The sequence below is a fragment of the Scleropages formosus genome, chromosome 25 (assembly GCF_900964775.1).
Source record: "Scleropages formosus chromosome 25, fSclFor1.1, whole genome shotgun sequence".
Taxonomy (NCBI): Eukaryota; Metazoa; Chordata; class Actinopteri; order Osteoglossiformes; family Osteoglossidae; genus Scleropages; species Scleropages formosus.
This window is the reverse complement of record NC_041830.1, coordinates 1,369,428-1,390,800: the sequence shown is the minus strand read 5'-3', so window position 1 is coordinate 1,390,800 and position 21,373 is coordinate 1,369,428. Positions and strand designations below refer to the sequence as shown.

At 42.6% G+C, this 21,373-nt stretch overlaps 1 protein-coding gene across 1 annotated transcript; it reads left to right on the top strand.

Moving 5' to 3' along the window:
- The first annotated feature begins 660 nt into the window (after positions 1 to 660).
- Positions 661 to 20,576, top strand: wnt2bb (wingless-type MMTV integration site family, member 2Bb). Its single transcript, XM_018741791.1, has 5 exons — positions 661 to 1,485; positions 10,243 to 10,463; positions 14,372 to 14,649; positions 15,038 to 15,302; positions 19,343 to 20,576. Exons 1-5 carry the CDS (start codon positions 1,304 to 1,306, stop codon positions 19,570 to 19,572), a joined length of 1,176 nt encoding a protein of 391 aa, XP_018597307.1. The 5' UTR covers positions 661 to 1,303; the 3' UTR covers positions 19,573 to 20,576.
- Positions 20,577 to 21,373: the final 797 nt, after the last annotated feature.

Genomic DNA, 21,373 nt, shown 5'->3' with positions numbered 1-21,373 from the left:
TGCTACAAGGCTCTACTGTGGAGATGTTTTTTTTTACTAAAGAATTTAATTTAATTTAATTTAATTTAAGACTTTATTGTCATTGTACTGCTGTACAATACAACGAAATTACAGTTTACGGGAGTACCAACAAGCCGCTGCGTAATGCGCGCCGCCATCATATCTAAGAAATCTATGATATATCAACTATATCAACATCTATGAAGAAGATGCTGAAGCAGCGGACGGAAGGGTGAGTGAAGAACGGAAAAAGTCGCAAAGAATGGCTCGTCGGCGCGCGGTGACGCCGCTTCCACTTGTGCGCTTTATTCTTGCAGGTTCCGCCGTAGTGTATTGCTACGCTACTCTTACTAACGGGCTTCTCAGCGACAGGTGTGAGTAGGGGACCTGCACGGGTCTGCCATTTTCATAATAATGAGTATTCTCTGTTTTAATTATTTTTTCGAACAACAACGAGATAGCCAGATAGATAAATCGCGTGTTACACACTCCGGTAGAGCTGCCGCGCTCTCACACTCTCGTGCCACCCGTGACTGTGACTATTCCAGGCACGGTGCTTGCCGGCAGGTGCTTTTCCGTCCCGTGGATCGTCTCCTCCCGAAGGCGGCATCTGCACACGGCGGACGAGTGGAGCAGCACCCACCCCCCCACTCCACCCGGCCCGGCCTCCACCCAATGAGAGGGGAGAGGAAAGAGAGCTGTCAAACCCCCCCTGGCCTTTCCCCCACCACCACTGCTCCCCCGCATCCCAAAGCCAGGAGCTCTTCCCCAAGTCCCGTGTACCTTCAGGCTTCACTGCAGCCTCTGGTTGTTTCCGAAAGCAGCGCAACGAGGAGGTAAAAAGACGCAGGAAGAGGGCAATCTGAGGATTTTGGTTCTGCTTCTTTTTTTTTCTTTCTTTTTTTCTTCCAGGATGGGCTCTCCCTGAGGCCCTTGGCCACGAACTGCCGACAGGCTGCACAGAGCAGGACAGGGCAGAACAGGGCAGGACAGGACACCCCCTCGCTTGGATTACTGTACTTTCGCCTTTTCGCGCAGCATCGCTCTCGTAGTTGGATTGTAAGTGTTTGTTTTCCCCTCACTTCTCTCACGGCCTGGACTGGACTGGACTGGAAAATTAATCGAGACTTGTGATACTAAGGAGGCGCCGATGGAAGAGCGTAGCCGGAGGGCCGGGTCTCGCCGCCACAGGAACGCGCATACGAGGCGCTAGGAGTTCGTGCCTCTGTTCGCAGCCGCGTGACTCTGGGGCGCATCTTCGCCATCTCCACATCTCCGCAGCTCCACATTTCCACTCCAAGACATGTTCGGTCTGAGCAAAAGCCGCAGCTCCTCCGGGACCCCGCTGAGCGCCTGTGCGCAGAGGCATCAGTGGCGGAAGGGCGCAGCCTCCCCGGACGGCTCCTCCAGCGCCTCCTCCAGGCTCTACTGCACCTTCGTGCTGCTGCTCCTCATCTTCACGCCCCGAGTGGATTCCTCCTGGTGGTAAGTGCGCACTCACAGGGCCCCTGCAGGCTGCTGCGGTTGCCACCGAGTGGTGCGTGTGCGTGTGCGGCTGCTGAAGCGCGGAGCAAAGAGCACAGAGCGGCGTCCCGAGGAGCGAAGCGCTTCTGCCTCGCAGCACTGACAAAACGTCTCGGGGTTAGACTGAGGCTCGTTTCCGTTAAGAGGAGCACTTTGGTCCAATAATCTGTTACAGGATTCAAATTTAACAGCACAAGGAGTGCAATGGGTGAATAATAATAATAATAATAATAATAATAATAATAATACATTTCCTCATTGTACTCCTGTTACGCGGCTCCGTGATTTTACTCTGCAATTTGAATTTTTAAGGAACTGAACTGGACTGACAAAATAATTCGCAACAAAAATTTATTTACGATACAAATGTATATTATTCTTATTATTTTTATTAGAACATTTTTCATGTAGTGCTGTTTTGATGGTTCAGTAATTTTACTGAAATTTTAAGGACTGTCACTGTCAGGCTGAATAATTCTCAATATAATTTTACACACATTTATATTCACACAAGAAAAAGTACATCATTATTGTTGTGTTTGTTTTTGTTTTACCACGTTTTACTGTATTGCTGTTGAGAAGCGCAGAAGTTGGAAGGAAAAGCGTTTTAAACGTTTAATTAATTCCTCGCAAATTAATGGTGCGACACCGATTACACATTTTGTCCTTTCGTTCCCATTGTGGACATTATAGACATTGTCAAAGCCAGCAACTGGTAACACTTAAAACGAGCAGAATTTTTTCGTCGCACATACATATATCATCATTGAACTGTTTCACTTCAGGTTTTATCACTACTGGCAACTGGGACGCAAAGTCACGACGATAAATGTAATTTTCGTACTACAAGCATGCGTAGCATTTATTAATACTGACTGTATTTTAAAATTATTTTGAACTCTTCTCATGAGAAATTATTTATAAAATGATTTTATGTATTACTCATGGCATTAACGTAATCAGTACATTTTACTTTGTTTCATTTTATTTATGCCTATCATTTTGGCTACATGTATTTATGGTAGGCAGTGAATCCTAAATTTGTATTACTAAAAAATTTTCACAGCCATGTATTGATACCTGTGGCATAACAACGTTCTGGTGTGATTTAAATATATTTACCTTAGCACTGCTGAGTTATACATAAATATTGGGGTGAGACATTGAACAGTTCTGGGATCTTAACTCCCCCTCCTTGTGACTATGATAATTAACATACATACATACATACATACATAAATAAATGAATGAATAATAAATGAATAAATAAATAGCATCTGAAGCTGTTGGTTCAGTAGAAGTCTGATAAACAAGTTCTAAAGCACAAAGCTGTTTAAACAACAAAAAAATTGTGTTTCTTCATTCATCAGGAAACAGATTATGTGGGGAGTTGTGCATGTTAAGGTTGGCCTGTACTAAAATGAGATGAGGAGTCATATGTACTCATGTGCACCATGAGTCATGGATTCCCAGTGGTGTAAAGACTAGTCTGTGCACTGAAGGAGCACCTGTGCATCACATTTACCAGTACAACACGGTGTTGCATGTGCAGGAGCCCATTTTGATGTAGCATAGCTGAATATTGTATTTCTGCACCTGCTGTTTATTTATTTATGTGTCACACATGTGATTGATGTTTATGTCGTATAGGTGATAACATGATGAATTATTCATACACATGATGAAGGTAATTTAGGCACCCCGTTCACAAAGATGAGATGATCATGCATGACAGCTGGATCCCTCAGTAAAGGCAGATGAAACCATCATGTTAGTATAGCAGTTCACAGACCCTTTGTTGATGGCTTTGATCACTCCCTAGACATTAGCATCCTTTGATGATCTCTTGTGTCTTCAGCTTCCCTGGCTAAGCTTGTTGTCTTGGCATTACAGGGTGTTAAAATTGTAAGGTGGTAAATCTGACAAAAACTTGCAAAGATCTGATTCATTTCTGCAGCTTTTCCCAATTAAATGTTTTTAATTTTGAATTTCTATATGCTGAAACTGAATGAAAAACAGGTGCTTTTCAAGAACGGGACAATTAATTTCAGTCGGTTTTGAGGAAACCACTACAAACTCCACACAGACCTAGGGTAACAGGTCTCTCATCCCCAGCTTTTGCACTTTTCATTTGGCAGTCACTCACAAAGGCATCATGACATCTAGCTTTGGGGGCAGTGATACAGTACATCCCTTCTAGTGAAAAAATAAGAGCACTGACACAATAAAACTGTGTTGAAATATTCTGGTGGACAATGTGGGCATGTATTTTCAGTAGTTACAGAAGTACGATGATGATCATTATTTTACTTGAATAATATATATTATTTGCCAAATATTGAGCAAGAATGCTAAGATGAAATTATATTGATTTTTAAACTATTCTATTTCTTTTTTGCTGAATCAGATTCATTTGTCAGATGTGTTGTATGCCGAGATATATATAATTGGCTGGAAGTTATGTATTGCTCAAATGAGTTATGTAAGTCATACAGTATATTGGTTATCTGGGGTTATCCCATACATTCAGGGGATGCAAGGTTAAATGATGTCTGGTGAAAACATGGGTTAAATAAAGAACAAATAAAAACAATTCATAGTGACGCTCATACTCTCTCTAGGATTTGTGAAGCAAAAAGAAAAGAAACAAAGTCATACATTTCAGATGCGTGCAAAGGAAAAATGGGATAAAATGTTGAGGAAATTTTAAAACAAAGCGATACTGATGTGGATAATGACTGTGCATAGTGTCTGAAGGTAAAGATCTCAAAGGGACAGGAAGCAGAGCAACAGATTTTCCCATAGAAACACAAAATACACCTTGGGGTGGCTTCTACAGGACAGTACTCTCAAGACTGCTGACAGTTTTGGGCATTGGTGTAAAAAGCCAAAAGGGTAGGGGTCATAAGGTGAGAAAACAACAAGGGCGGGGATCTTCATGCAAGCCTGTATTGTCCCCAAGTAGTAGTGTACAACTTACATACCATTGTTGACATTTTTTGGTGCCCCCAGTACCTGACATGGTGTCCATCACTGGTTTTCAGTGTGTGCTCCATTCAGCCTTCACCATTTCAATGAATGATGGTGTCAGGTGGCAGTTAGGGAACATCTCAATGACACCCAAACAACTAAAGCCCTGGGTGATTCTGTTCAGGTCTTGCACTGGATATCCATGATGAGCAACGGATGAGGGGGAGTGGGGGAGTCATGTCTGTTGATCCCCAAGGGTAATAAGCTAGAAACCAAATGGAGAAGAGTACTGAGAAGATGCCTTCTGTTTCCCCAATGGGGGCCCCCCTTCCCTAAGCACACTGCTGTCTCCATGGCCACCGGTTTTAAGGAGCTCACCCATCATCATGTGAATGCAGTTCAGATAGTATGTAGTACATTTGATAATCTGTTTATAGACCATCCAGCAGTTACCTTCTGCGTGATGTTAAAGAAGCCGTCCAATTACAACTGTCATTTGGACTATTTGGCTGTAGTCACTGTATGCCAGTGACATAATGCAACAGCTTCTTATTGGCTATACTTTGTTAATCAACCAAATGGATGTGATTCCCTTTCCGAGCGCAACTATAGTTCAGCTACATGTAAACCAAACATTTTTCTGCTTTTATAAAGGCTTATTTCAGGTATTTGCTTCGCCATCATTCGCTCTGTACAATCTGTTATGGAAAACCAGCATGAATACCAGTCACTGTTATAAACTATGGTCAAGGGATTCATAAAAACCATTATAAATCGTGTAAAACAGTTTAACATTCACGATGGTGTATTGTGGACCCAGCAGTGTAATCCTGCTTCTTTTTGTATTAAGCCTCTGTGCATGTTTGTCACAGAAACTACTTTCTATAATTTTATTAGTATGTTTTGGAGACCAGATTCCTGTGGTTTCAGGGACTCAGATCGCCCACTTTCTCTCTTTTCCCATTCCCTAATGTACCTTTCCACACCACCGCCATCTGCAATTGAGCGAATGTCAACACTTCGGCCACGATAGGCTCTTTTTTATGGTATGTTATTGTAACCCTGGAGACAGATGATTTACAGTCATCATAAAGCCCTCCTCAGGCCACACCGAAAAGAGCAGGGGCCAGGAGGCTTTGTAGAAACCAGATAGAAAGATGTACTTGGGATTTGTTAGGTGGTGTCGGGGTCTGGGGCTGAGGCCAATGAGCCCCCCGTACCTCTCTACCTCTGTATATCTTGACAAGCTGTCAAGGCAGTTCTCTCAACAGGCAATCATGTCACACTCTATCTCCAGGACTGTCCCATGTCAATGTCATTGTCATGCATTTAAGCACATTTTTGTCCCCACACAAAAGAGAACAAAAACCTTGGTAGAAAAATGGTTATGAAAATCAAGGATGCTTCACTCTGTCATGTCAACATCATCTGAGAGTCAGATTCACAAACGTAGCCTATGATTTGAGTACAAATGGGATTTAGGAATATGGGAAAGATGTAGAAGCAGAAGCACTGCTCTGAAAAGGGAAGTCGCTTTGCTGCTAAGAAAAGGCTGCCTTTAAACGATATTGTTATGTATTCTATATTTCAGACAGGGGGTGCGGTGGCGCAGTGGGTTGGACCACGGTCCTGCTGTCCAGTGGGTCTGGGGTTCAAGTCCCGCTTGGGGTGCCTTGCGACAGACTGGCGTCCCGTCCTGGGTGTGTCCCCTCCCCCTCCGGCCTTACGCCCTGTGTTGCCGGGTAGGCTCCGGTTCCCCGTGACCCCGTATGGGACGAGCGGTTCTGAAAATGTGTGTGTGTGTATTTCAGACTGGAATTTGCTGAGTCACCCTTTTTATGTCATTAAGTGAAAGAAGCTTAGAATGAATTTAGCTGTTCCATTCCATGTGCCATATGTGTTTTCAATCAGATATTAAATTGCCCGTTATTTACTCGAGAGGCTATTAAAAGAACATCTGTAAAAGGAATATAATTTGATAGACGTGTTATATATATAAATATATGTGCATGTGTGGTCATCCAATTTTTATGGGTTTTAATGGTCTAAAATAATAGTGCAGTCTATAACCATAAACATAATGATTTTAAAATCTCTACATGTTCCCCTGTGACAACAGCATGGACATATAACCAAAGTTAATCACTTACAATGCTGTTTTCTATGTTTTTGCATTTCTTTGACATTAAATTTGATCAGATCATTTGGTTAGTTCAAATAGAATATGAATGGAGCCTGGAAAAGGAAAAAAAATGAAACCAGCACTGTTTTGTATGTAACTTCCTTGGTATGAAAGATGTGAATGATGCAGTGGATGGTGTGAAAAAGTTATTGTCCCCAGGCTTTAACCAACCTAACTAAGAGGGGTCATCTGTTTGAATACAGTCAGTCCTGATTTGGGCCAGCAGTGTCCAGCGTAATTTCAACTGCTGAAATCCTTACCAGCAAAAGTCAAGTTGGAAAAACTCATACTCAAACTCGTGCCTTGCACAAAGGAATATTTTTGAAGACTTCTTGAGAATAGTATCTGAAGTTTATCAGTCTGAACAGGATTACACAGCCATTTCTACATTTATATACATTTATTTATTTAGCAGATGCTTTTCTTCAAAGCGACTTCCAATGGATCCTACGTAGTGTTATATTTCTAAGGCTCTGAACCTTAACTGAACCATGGTCAGGGGTTGAAACAGTGAATCTACCTGGGAGTGACCATCCTGCCAATTCTCTCCACAAACCAGGTGTAACTGATTAATGAGCTCAAAAAGAAGCCCAGAACAACTACCAGGGATCTGCAGGCCTCTCTTGCATCAATTCAGGTCACCGTTCATGACTCCATAATCAGAAAGACAATAAGATGCGATGCAAAAATGGGATACATGTACAGGAACAAGGCAGAAACCATTGCTCTCTAAAAAGAGCACAAACGCTTGCTTACAGCTCACCAAAAGTACCTAGATGACTCTCAGTGCTTCTGGAAGATCATTCTGTGGACTGATGAAAGAAAAGAAGAACTTCTTGAAAGCCATGGGTCACGCTACATGTGGTGCAAACCAAATGTAGAATTTCAAATTAAGAATCATGACTAAAATAATTAAGCGTGATGGTGTAAAGGTTTGGGGATGTTTTGCTGCCACAGGTGTGCCTTGCTATCATTGAAAGTACTATATAGATTTGTCTTTCTATCAGAAAATCCTAAAGGAAGAATGTCAGGCCATCAGTCCATGAAGATAAAGCACAGCTGGGCCAAGCAGCAAGACAATGATACCCAATGTACAGATGGTCCCCAACTTACGATGGGTTTACATTCCAATAAACCCATTGTAAGTCGAAAATGCTTTGAATACACCTAACCTACTGGACCTCATTGCTTTTTATCTTTTAATTTGGTCAAGATCGTTGATTGCAAAAGTCCAAGTTCACGTGTGATAGTCATTATGGGCTTGCCACCTTCATGCTGGGCAATTATCTTGAGTTTCTTCTCAAGAGTAATTGCTTTCTTCTTCTTCCCACCAGTAGCAGTAGACACAGATGGGCATTTTTTAGACATGATGGATGCACAATAGACCACGTATATATAGGGGGTTAAAAAAAAAAACATTGGCAACACAGAACACTGTAGAGAATCGGTTGTATAAACTAGCAACCGCGTGGCAGCCTGGGACATACGGATCGCTGCCACTGCCCAGCATCACAAGAGGGTATCGTACTGCATATCCCTTGCCCGGGAAAAAAATCTAAATTCAAAATTCGAAGTAGTCTCTACTGAATACGTATCGCTATCGCACTATCGTAAAGTTGAAAAATTGTAAGTCGGACCATCGTAACTCAGGGACCATCCAAACATGTAACTCAACATCAGAATAGTTGGAAAAAAGTTATGGAGCGGCATAGTACAACTGCTGATCTGAATCTGACTGCGATGTTGTAATGATACCTCAAAATAGCAGTTCATGCTTGAAAACCGGCAATATTGCTATGACGAAGCAGTTTTGCATGGAGAACTGAGCCCAAATTCTTCTGCAGTCATGTAAAACCCTAGTCAACAGCTGAAAGACTTTAGTTGCAGTTATTGCAGCAAAAGGTGGGACAGCCAATTATTGACAGTGAGTAGCAATCACATTTTCGCTATTATTGCTCATTTCATTATCCTTCACACCAAATAAAATGAATAAAACCAATACGAGTGTCACTTTTCTAAGGCTACTTCTAACAGTATTCATAGACTATTAGAACTGACAAAATCACATTGATGTTAATGTTAAAACACTGCAAAATAAACAAAACTGGAAAGGAGGGTAATGCTTTTCCACAGCATTGTATGTTACCCAAACGTAGAGTGCCTATATACAGAGTGGTACAGTAAGTTGTCTCCAGCACAGTAATTTTTTTTTTTCCATTAATACTTGCAGCAAATCAGTGTATAGGTAGGCTTAATGTGGTCATTATGCAAACTTTTGGAGTTCAACTAGATAATAAATGGCAGTATAGCCTGTGGTAATTATTGTCTGAAATGAAACAAAGGCTCCAGTTCTCTTGAGCCTGCAGAGGTTGTAAAGATGTGCAAACATGTGTTGCTACCCCTCATTAAACTATGCTCCTTTTCGAAGCTTAACATTTTTCTACCTAAATTTGATATGAAGATAATGTCAATTGTCAGTGTCAATGATAATTGCAGGATGTCTTCCCTTGTTTCAGAAAGACTGAAATTATAAATTACTATAATGCTGCTTGTGGGGGGGGCGCGGTGGCGTGGTGGTGCAGTGGGTTGGACCGGGTCCTACTCTCCAGTGGGTCTGGGGTTCAAGTCCCCCTTGGGGTACCTTGCGACGGACTGGCGTCCCATCCTGGGTGTGTCCCCTCCCCCTCTGGCCTTACGCCCTGTATTGCCGGGTAGGCTCCTGTTCCCCACGACCCTGTATGGGACAAGCGGTTCAGAAAATGTGTATGTGTATAATGCTGCTTGTAACAAAGTTCACTTAGACTATTTTTAGGCAAGGTGAATTACATTGTTTAAGGTTTTATGCATCTCTGCTGTGGTGTATTTACTGAAACTGTTCAAGTTAAACACATTTGCTGCAAGATACCAGAGGTGCCTATCTGCATTTTGAATAGTTAAAACATTTGTGCTTTGAAATATGTTTTCTCACCCATAAAGGTTTTCTCCAACAGTAGAAAAGGGGGAAAGAAACACACACACACACTTTCTGAACCACTTGTCCCATACAGGGTCATAGAGCCAACCCGGTAACACAGGGTGTAAGGCCAGAGAGGGAGGGGACACACCCAGGATGGGACACCAGTCCTTACAAAGCACCCCAAGTGGGACTTGAACCCCAGACCCACCAGAGAGTAGGACCCAGTCCAACCCACTGTGCCACCACACCCCAGGGAAAGAAACACTTTCTGATGAAATTATGACGTTACTCAAGATAACTGGGTTCAGCCCTAGTATACACAGGGGTCACTGACACCAAAAGAAATAAATATTCGACTTATCAAGATAATACACACTAAATGTCATCTGGCTTGAGAAAAATGGCAGTTCAACACATTAATGTAAACATGCTATTTTAAGAAAATGGAACAACTGTACACTGGCCCACAAAAGCTCAGTGTTGTGCCAGAAGAAAAGTTGTCAAGTCAAGATTCAATGTTTAAGACTGTGATTTACCAGCATATCTTCTGCTCAGCCTCTCTTGTGCATCTCATTGTACCCTGCTCCTTCACAACCCAACCATGCTCTAGGTATATCGGGGCACTTGGGGCACGAGTCATCTGCGACAACATCCCAGGCTTGGTCAACAAGCAGCGCCAGCTGTGCCAGCGGCACCCGGACATCATGCAGTCAGTGGGGGAGGGTGCAAAGGAGTGGATACGTGAGTGCCAGCACCAGTTCCGCTACCACCGGTGGAACTGCAGCACACTGGACCGAGACCACACCGTCTTCGGTCGTGTCATGCTCCGCAGTAAGAGTACACTTCTCTTTAATGCCACCTTCTTGTTTCACATTGCTCATGTGACCTTTTCTGTGCATTAATCACTGCATTTGCACTTTCTATATTCTCAGTTTGAAGCTCACTAGATTTTGCAGAAAAGTGATTTGTTGTGCCTGTGTCCTTAATTCTTCAAGTTATTACCATGCAACCAGTTGCTCCGTTATGTTAACTAGATTTGTCTGCTTTGTACTTAAGACACAGAGCTCTGTCACTTGTGTATTTATTGCTCTTACGCCTAGTTACACTGTGCTTGCCATAAACACACTGCTTTATGAGGCTTCTGTTTTTAATCCTTGCATTGATCAGACTAAATTGTTGACCAGCACATGAATTATAAGTAACAAATAGCAATACTTCTGTGTTTTATTTGTCAACAGTCCACTGGTCCAAGCCCAAAGTGAAATGTTGATAGCATTAGATGTATAATTACAGATTACCCAATGGGTCAAAGTTTGCTCCGAATTCCAACTCATTCCCCCGTGGGGGTGTATTAAGAGGGATGCTTCCCAGCTATTCAAAAGCTGATTTGTCGCTATTGTGCTTTAGCTGGGAGCAGAAGAAAGACTTAATGTGTAGTGTATCCAGATAGGCAGAAGTGGAGGCAGGTGAGTAATTCACTGGGATGTGAGGACCGTCAAATGATGACCCACACATGTAAATCAGGCTTTGTACATCACTGATGCGATCGGCAATAAATCCCCTCCCGTGGAAAATAGGGTGCAGTCCAGCAGCTGTGCAGTTCCCTTACACTCATACATGTAGATACACATATACACAGTACACACACATATGCCCATGAGCACATGCACATACACGCCAAAATAAAACAAACAAGAATGCATATACAGTAGTGCACATACACATCTTGCTCACACACATTCGGAAGCAAATTTACACACATTCACTCACATTTGTGCACAAGTTCACAAAAGCACACTGAAACTCAGAAACAAACACGTAAATGCATGTGTCAGGACACAATATGCAGTAAGCCATTGGAAAGAAATATAGCAGCACGCCACACTTGCACGTGCACAAGTACACGTGCGAACGCAAAGGCAGAGGTGCATGCCTTTCCGAGTTTGCCCGCTCTACCAGATTTGTACATGGTCAATAAACAGAGAGAGCAGTAAAAGTATGGCCGCTGTCATCCCAGTGTTGCATCAGCGCCAAAAACCAGACTCAGCGTAGGCCAGTGAGTGGTTTGCGTTTCTGCAGACATGCTGTCATATTTTGGGGAAAGGCCATTCATCTTCCCCGGTCATAAAAGTTTCCCTTCTGGGGGGTTACTGTAAGTTTGTGAGTCAATTTCCCATGTAGCCCTATTTGCAGAATGAACCCAGGAGCCACAGGCTGAGAACGTAAACCCTGTACACACATCAACAACAGCTCTGTGCTGTGTTTCAATGAACCAACACGATCCAGTTGTCAAAAGCTGTCCATGGCCACTCTTTCAGGTTTGCTCTCTATAATCCTGTTACAAACACACATTTATACTGATTCATTAAGCAGATTAAATATGACTTTATCTCATGTACAAAGTTATTTTCGAATTACCAAAAAAAAAAACCGGAAAATGAAACTTTGAAAACAGTACTTGAAAACGCATCACAAAACCCACTGATAACTGTACAGTATTAGCATGTTTTTTTTTTGCATTCATAAGCACAGCCTAGAGCTTAGCTGACCTATGACCGCTCTTTCTCTCAACATACAATATGCTTCAATGTCACACTTCCTTTTTCTGTGTATATTTCTATATTTTCTTACTGTAATGTTTGCTGCTCCAGAAAGATGCACAGATTTCCAGTTTCACTTGACAAGAATGACAAAAATAGGCTGTTGTTGAGTTCAGCGTTTCAAATGCTGCAATGGACTTTTTAAGTGGTTAACTCTTTGCCCTCCTGTCCATTACCTTTCTGCAGTAGCAAAGGTCCAACACGGTGTATGTTCTCCGAAAACAAGTAGCAGACACATCTACACGGGCAATGTATAAACAGTAATAGAAGATGTAAATATTTAGAGAGATGTTTCTGGCAGGCAGACACGAGATCCAGCCCCTGACTTATCGCCGGCACTGCAGTTTGGTCCACAAAATGGAAAACAGTGAGAAAAAAGGCTGAACTGGGGCTGCATTAACTACTGTCTTCATTCCCCTCAATGACCACATACAAAACAGTTTTGAGAGAGGTCACCTGTTTAGCACATGCTGCAAAACATTAGTTTTTTTATCACATATACACAGCTGTATACCTGCAGAGGTAGAGAGGAGAATGTTGACCAGATGTGTGTTATATAGCTGGAAATGCTAGAAGTGCTCATGCAGTCATGAGAAAAAGAAAGTACACCCTCCTTCTGTTTTTCAGTTTTATCTACAGTATGAGGCCATAACAAAAGATTATATGGTCCTTACTTAACTTCATTGAGGGAAGTCTAGCCTCAGGTGACAACACAACAGATTCCACTATCTCATTATTTATTTAACAAAAAATAAGTCAGTTTACAGATGCCATGTGTAAAAAATTAAGTGGACCACATGATTCAGTAGCTTGTGGAACCACCTTTAGAAACGATGACTTGAAGTAGTTTTTTCTGTATGACTTTGTCTCTCTCACATCATTTTGGAGGAATGTTGTCCCAGTCTTCTTTACAGCAGTGCTTGAGTTTGTTGATTTTTGTGGGCATTCGTTCATACACAGCTCTCTTAAGGTCTCGCCACAGCATCTGAATGAGGTTGAGGTCTGAACGTTGACTAGGGCCATTCCAAGACTTTGATTCTTTTATTTTACAGCCATTCAGCTGTAGATTTGCTGGTGTTCGTGCCATCGTTGTTCTTTTTCATGGCCCAATTTCGAGCAATCTTTACCTGTCAAACAGGTGGTCTCACATTTGTCTCTAGAATACTTTGGTGTACAGAGGAGTTCATGGTCAACTTGATGACTGCAAGGTGCCCCGGCCCTCTGGCTGTAAAACAAGCCCGAATCATCACACCTCCACTAACGTACTTGATGGTTGGTATAACATGTTTGTGGTGATACGCTGTGATTGGTTTTTACCAAACATGGTGTTGTTCATAATGACCAAACATCTCCACTTTGATCTCGTCTGTCCAAAGGACATTGTTCTAGAAACCTTGTGGCTTGTTCATATCCAACCCTGCAAACCTAAGCCATGCTGCCATGTTCTTTTTGGGCAGAAGGGCCTTTCTCCTGGCTACCATTCCATGAAAACCACACTTGTTCAGTCTTTTTCTTGTATTCTCATGAATTTCAACATTCAACATGAAAGGTCCATAGAATTAGCTTATGGGTTCTCTGTGATTTTTCTGAGCATTATCCTGTCTGATCATGGGGTGAATTTGCTGGGACACCCACTTCTGGAAAGAATTGAAACTGCATTCAACTGTTCTCCATTTGTAAATAATCCTTCTCAAGGTAGAATAATGGATTTAAATTTGTTTGTAAATGATCTTATAACCCTTCCCACATTGATGAGCAGCAATGATTTCTTCTCTGAGTTCATTGCTGATCTCTTTTCTCCTTGACATGGTGGTAACAGACACCTGGATGTTGCAGTCCACCAAACTGCCAGAAGTTCAGCTGTTATAGAAGTGGTCACACTTTGTGATAATTAATTAATCAAGTGCATTTGATCAGCAGTGCCTGGCTGCTTATTATCTTCTTCATTTCTATGAATGCAGGAAGGGTCTCCTTAATTTTTCCATACACATCAGAACAAAGTGGAATGCCTTACCTGTACATATGACCATATCTGTTTTTGCTTCTTCTAGTATTTATAAATAAAATATGTCTTTGAACCAGACTCTTGTTAGGTGAGAGACAGTACTGCTGGTTAATTCCTCCATGTCACCCATACAGGCAGCCGTGAAGCCGCATTCGTGTATGCCATCTCCTCGGCAGGTGTTGTGTACGCCATCACAAGGGCCTGTAGCCAGGGAGAACTGAAAGCTTGCAACTGTGACCCAAACAAGAGGGGCCGGGATAGAGATGACAAGGGTGAATTTGACTGGGGTGGTTGTAGTGACAACATCAATTACGGCATCAAGTTTGCCAAGGCTTTTGTGGATGCTAAAGAGAAGACAGTGAAGGATGCTCGTGCACTGATGAATCTCCACAACAACCGCTGTGGGAGGATGGTAAGACTGCCCAGCAATGGGGTTTGAACACACAGTGCATCATATTCCAATGAAAGTTACACAACTTCTTGATAACCTTGCTAATAATTACTGCCTGCTGTTTTTGTTTGGAAATGATCATGCTGTTCAAGTTCCCCCATTGTGTGTGAGTGACAGAAAGAGTGTGTTCCACTGATGTATGTATGAGTGACCCATTGTACATACACTAGTATGTAGCAGTGTAAGTCCCCTTGGTGAATAAGGTGTGTGGGCTGGTAACACTACATAGAGTTCATTGGAAGTCGCATTGGAGAAAAACGTCTGCTAAGTAAATAAATGTAAATGTATATGTAAACATAGAAATGTTTCATATACATGACAGATGTTAATGTTGTTATCTGTTTGGCAGGCCGTGAAGCGCTTCATGAAGCTGGAGTGCAAATGTCATGGTGTCAGTGGCTCTTGTACACTCAGAACCTGCTGGTTGGCCATGTCTGACTTCCGGAAGACTGGAGACTACCTGCGGAAGAAGTACAATGGAGCCGTAGAGGTTACCATGAACCAAGATGGCACAGGCTTCACTGTGGCCAATAAAAACTTCAGGAAGGCCACCAAGAACGACCTGGTTTACTTTGAGAATTCCCCTGATTACTGCCTCATGGACAAAGCAGCAGGTAGGCCATCAGAACCCTACTCAAAACGCTGGGTTCTAGGTGAAATGTGTAAGATTTGAAGTTATGTTATCATGGTATTATTGCACTTATTTCTCATATATTTATTAGATTTTCAATAATCATATGTCACTGTTGCGATAAAAAGAGGCAGTACTATCATCGAGGTCATCAATATTTCTCTGAAATACAAAGTAAAAGGCTTTAGAAGTCAGTGGTGCCTTTAAACTATGGGAAACACAGTTGTTCTGAAACTATTCCAAGCATGACCCATCTTGGTCAATCTCTTCATGGTTGACTGGTGAGCCAATTAGACTTTAGGCAAATAAAGTGAAGGCGTACACCTCAAACTCTCAGGAATGCCTGTGGGACTTGGTTCCCGTCCAATTTATTCTTTAGAATGATTTGACCTCTTGTCACTCTCATTAAGTCTACCTGAAGTTTGTGTAATATTCTCTGGCCACAGCTCAGAAAAGTGTTTTATGATGCGGCTATTACAGCTGAGTCACAGCCAAACAGGTACAGTGTTTGTACACCTTGAATGTGAGCATTAACACCATAAGCAACATTTAAACTTAACATGAAAACGAACACATGTAATGTGTAAATGCAGCATTCTCGGTATGTCTTCTGTAAACTGTTTTGTAAACAGTTAATAAGGGATGAGGACACAGCAAAAGCATTGTCACCGTGGAGATCAGAGATCAAGTGAAAATGGTAGCCTCAGTAAGTTTTTACAGTACCATAAAATCTGAGTTTCCCCCAACTTCAGTGTTACTTTATATCGTCACCTTATTTAAGTGTACAGAAACACATTTCTGCGGGGGCACGGTTGCGCAGTGGATTTGGCCAGGGCCCACTGGGTGGTGGGTCTGGAGTTTGAGTCCTGCTTGGGGTGCCTTGCGGTGGACTGGCATCCAGCCTTGCACCCGGTGTTGACCACTCCATCTGCTGTACAATAATATTGACCGGTCATCCTGCCACAAGGCATCATGTTTCTGATTGCCTCAGTCAGTGCGTCTATCAGGGATTATGTTTTATTTACAAAACCCCACTTTTATTTTCAAAGCATCATTTGTAAGTACATTCAACTTACTGTATTTTTACAACGACTAACTAGTGTAAAAAGAGTATTCTGGTGGTGCAGAAAAGAAAAAAAGATTAGAAAATAAAATAGATGTAAAACAAAGGAAAATTAAAAGTGCAGCATGACAATGTATAATACTGTACAGTATTTATTATTATTCTGTATAAGTGCTATTTTAACATGCACAATGTGTGAAATTAGTGAAAGACTAAATAACTAAAACCCTATTACCCGATGCAGCATTCGTGCAAGTTAATTCTTTATATACTCTCAAGTGGGGAGGCAGCTTTTGATAAAGTCAACTTCCAACAAGGTTGTTGGAAATCTCGCTGTATGTTGAGCCATCTGTACGTAGAATTTCAGTAACTTCACCACACATTATGTTGAATTAGTCTCTAAATAAAATGAAGAAATATACTGTACTTCCTTGATTCTGCAAGCACTTCTTCAGGATGAGGAGTTCAGGAATCTGGGAAAGCCTCGCAGTAGAGTCATGGCTCCTCAGGATCCGGGGCTCTCAGTTGAGGTGGTTTCACCATGTTGTAAAAATACCCCCTGGTCAGCTCCCGGTGCAGTTTTTCTGGGCACTTCCCATGAGGAGGAGACCCCTGGACACACCCAAGACATCTTGGAGAGATTATATCTCATGGCTGCATGGGAGCACCTTGGGAAGCTCCAGGAGGAGATGGAAATTGTGGCTGAGAAAAGGGAGGTCTGGGCCTGTCTGCTGTGACCCTCACTGGGACAAGTGGACGGAAACAGACTGACCGACAGACTGACCTTTTTACAAATTTCATCTTGAAAATTGGATGTGTCCTACAATCAATGGTGTCTTAGAATCACTTCTTTAATCACATGGATATCATTCTATTGATCACCTCAGTTGAGTTGTGTCCATTGCCAGTACCGCACATGTTGAAACAAACCTGAATGTGGATGATATTTTGTGGACATCAAGGTTCTGAATCCAACAGTGATTCAGAATGTGATTTGAGGAAGGTTCGCAGGCACAATAAAATCGACAAATAAGTTAACTAATGAGTAGTTTTGGTAAATTTATTTTAGCATTTTGTTGCTAGAATTTAGGAGTACTTATATTGAAAGTAAGTTTTATACCAAACAAAGTTTAAATAATAAATCGTTAGCTGTATAATTTTTTCTAAAGTTTCATGATTTACTTCATGTCTTTCCTGCGGTCCTGGAATTTTTTCCTTCTCCCACGGAGATGCATCTCTAAATCTAGAATGTGACTTACAATCAGTTGTGTCTTAAAATTGGGTGCATATGAGCATTGTTTAAGGTTCTCAGTTATAGTGATCCCTGCTTACAGCCACAGACAAATGAGCATTAGTTTTGTTTCATGAACCCTTTGAACTTTACAGGGAACTCAAACCCAGTGTAGAAAACCCAACAGTTCCCACGATGGACAGGAACCCGACAGTATGGATGTCGGCTGGATCTTCTGCAGCCAGGACAAGCCAATTATCACACCTGCCATCTTTTATCTCATTTCTGCGAAGGGCCTGGAGGGGATTGGGCAAGGTTCCCGTGGCCTGCTAATCCTGGTCACTCTCCCACAGTTCAGCCCTTAAGCCTTCAGAAGTGATGGGGGGTTGTGCTCAGGAAACCGGAGAGCCACCAACAGTACAGCAGGCACTGCAACCTGCCCCCAGACTTAGCAGCTAGGCAGTGTTTGTGCTACAGCATCTGAAGGAAAACGAAGAAATGTTGCTGCTAACCGAGTCATAATCATCAATAGCTGTTGCTTTGATGCTGTTAAGCCAGGTGGAGAGTGATAGTTGAGGGGGAAGAGCTTAGGTGGGATAAACGCCACACAGGTGCATTGCAAGCAATGCAAAGAACCTCAAATGCACTTGGCAAACAGCACGGAGAGGGGTGGGGAGTTGCTGTCTTGCAAAGACTTGGGCCAGAAGCAACAATCCACGAGTGACATTTGGAAATGACATGTCAGGATGTAGTGTTGCCATCTCTGTAGGTCAGCCATTCCTCCATTAGCCCTCCATCTCAGTGGAATTCATCGCCTGAGGACACAACAAGCTCATTTTACAGACACTTCTCCCACAGCTTGCTGAGCAACTTTTCACGTCGATTTGAAAAGGCCACAAGAGATGTGAGCTTCCTCACAGTTTTCGGCTTCTCAGTATCTCTTCTTGTGTCGATCATGCCTGAACGTACATTAAACTTTCAGTGTTACCAAAGTGAAACTATCAGGCTCCTAAAACAGAGCCACATGTCATTAAATAACACCCATCTGTGAACCCCACTGGTTCTGTGCAGTGTTGCACTGGAGGGGTTTATCGACTGGCCGTGTGTCATGTTTTCACTCGAACTAATGTTGCCTAACAAGCAAGTAGAAAAATACAGACATACACACACACTGAGAGCTGTGTGCATCCACGTCAGGCTCCACGCTCTTCTTTTTTTCTATGTTGATGATCAACATCATGTGCCCTTCTTCTTGCTGAATGTGAACAAAGCTAGATCATAAATACGTGTTTCTTGGGTGTAGTGAATTTCTCTTAGAAAAAAAACAATTTAAAATTACATTTTTTATTATTCATTATCAAAAAACGACATGTCCAAACCAGGGTCGCAGTGGCCTGTCCCAAAAACATCAGCTGTGAGGCAGGCTACACCCTGGGTGGGATGCTCATCCATCGCAGGGGAATCACACAGCAATGCACATACTAAGAGCAAATTAGAAGAAGAAACTCATACAAACACTGGGAGAACATGCACATGCTGCACAAACTGAGTGAAGTAAAATTATTTGTACGCGCTACAATGGAAATATCTGTACTTTCCTACCCAAAGAAATAAGAAGTTTGATAAAGAGTCCATTCATCCCACCCAACCACCACCCTCAGTGGCATAACATACCTCAAACACAAAGTGCTGCAGGTTGATCCTCAACCTTCTGTTCTGTGTCCTCCAGGTTCCCTAGGCACAGCAGGACGTATCTGCAACAAATCCTCTCGGGGGACCGACAGCTGTGAGGTCATGTGTTGTGGGCGGGGCTACGACACCACCCGCGTCAATCGCATCACGAAGTGTGAGTGCAAGTTCAAGTGGTGCTGTGCCGTGGAGTGCAGGGACTGCGAGGAAGCAGTGGACGTCCACACCTGCAAGGCTCCCAAGCGTGCTGAATGGGCAGACCAGACCTGAGGATGAACCGCTGTTCCCTCACCACTCCCTACCCCCTACTTTTTCTGGATTTCCTGTGGGCCATGGCATTCTGAAATACAGTGTCCATCCCTCACGATCCCTAGTCCAACCCTTCCCACCACTCTCTGCTGCATGGCTTCCATTTAAATACACTATCTCTACCAAAGCACTAAAGTACATTTTCCCATGGGGCCTTTGCACGACGTGCTCCGTAAATGTCCCGCCTTTTTTGTTGTACAAGTGAGGGCTATGATGTTTTAGAAAACTGTGAACATTATGTCTTGGTTATGATTTTTATAACGCCATTAAGTGGAAGGAGGAGTGTTTCCTGTGATTGTTTTGTGCAAAAACAAAATGTGCTGCTTTGAAGGAGCTTCCACGGTAGTAGTGTGGCGGTTTTGTGTATTTACTTCATTTACATATGTTTGGAATCTACTGGTTTGTATGAGCAAACACACCGTACCTGTGTCCTCCTCACTCATGTTATTCTGACAGTGGAATGTGCCTTTTGTCTGAGGCCAGGCCTCCTTGGGTTGGTTCCTTCACTCACACGTATGGCAGTGGGTTTCTGCACGAAAGACAACACAGTGTGGTATAGATGGAAGTCAGGTTTGTCCTGGAAAGGAGGGAATGCAGCTGCTGAGCTACAGTGGGTGAACATTTGGGTGTCGCTCTGACCCAAGAGCAGCTTCCCCTCCAAAGTTTGAACAAGGACAACGGAAAAGAAATTATTTAATGCAGGGAAAGTTTTGTTGTAGTTCTTGTCTGATAATGAACCTGCACTAAGGACATTAGCTAAAGCAATGAGCAAACATACTCACATACACACGCATATCTGATGGAGAAGAATGATGTGGACCCAAGCGCAGAGACACCATGAAGATTTGTCTAAGGACTGGTGGGTCTCTTCAAGGGATCTCAGTGACTGATTCTGGAAATAGGAAGTTCAGCAGTGAATTTTTTTCCTTGTTCAAAAAGCTTGCTCTTGTATCCTGTGTACACCGTCTCCTTGTTCTTAAACAGATGTTCCTATAAATATATGGTATTGGTATATTACTGCTGGTATACTGGGTTCTCTTTTTAATCTGCCTGTTGTTCTCTTATTCCTGTTGGTTCTGCACTTTTCAAAGAGGAATTAAAACAATGGTGTCTGGTTACAAAGGGACACACTATATTTACACTAAGTGCTGCACCTGTCTCACTGTTCCTGTGCAATATAGGTTGCCCCCAGAATCAAATGCACAGAACGTATGAAAAGATTCCCTCGATGTTCATTTCAAACTTGTCAGGCTCGCCGTCCAAAGCACATGTCCATAAGGCAACTGAAGATGAGGGCAGCAATAGGAACAAGTGACCTCCTCATGGCACAAAGCAGCCCTGTGCAACAGGTGACAAAGGAGGTTTTTGTCATCTTCTTGCCCGAGTAGGAGGTAGAAGATCAGAAGTTATTGGAAATGCCACTCAGCCCTTGCCACAACAAAGGTTGACAAGATGCCGCATTGCCCAGTAATTACTCAATCCATGTAATTACAAGGCACGGTATGATCACAAAAAAGGCTCTTCTAAATATTTGGCCCTGCTGTGTTCTAAATTGACTCACCCTGTAGCAGGACTGTTGAATTTATGGCTGACAGTTCCAGGTGAAACAGCAGTTCCTCTAGTGAAATCGGTTACACATGCAACAAACTAGTAGCTACTTGCAGATAACTGGGCACGGTTTCGATAAGAAACACCAAGTTAAAAAACCTTCACAGCTTTACCAATTTTTCAGCTTTTTCCAGTTTTCCATCCATGTTTCACA

Excerpts from the sequence above, each read along its gene's own strand:
- wnt2bb (XM_018741791.1), top strand. The coding sequence starts at position 1,304 with ATGTTCGGTCTGAGCAAAAGCCGCAGCTCCTCCGGGACCCCGCTGAGC. Across the intron at positions 1,486-10,242 it reads CGAGTGGATTCCTCCTGGTG|GTATATCGGGGCACTTGGGG; the intron begins GTAAGTGCGCAC and ends ACCATGCTCTAG. Across the intron at positions 15,303-19,342 it reads CCTCATGGACAAAGCAGCAG|GTTCCCTAGGCACAGCAGGA; the intron begins GTAGGCCATCAG and ends TGTGTCCTCCAG.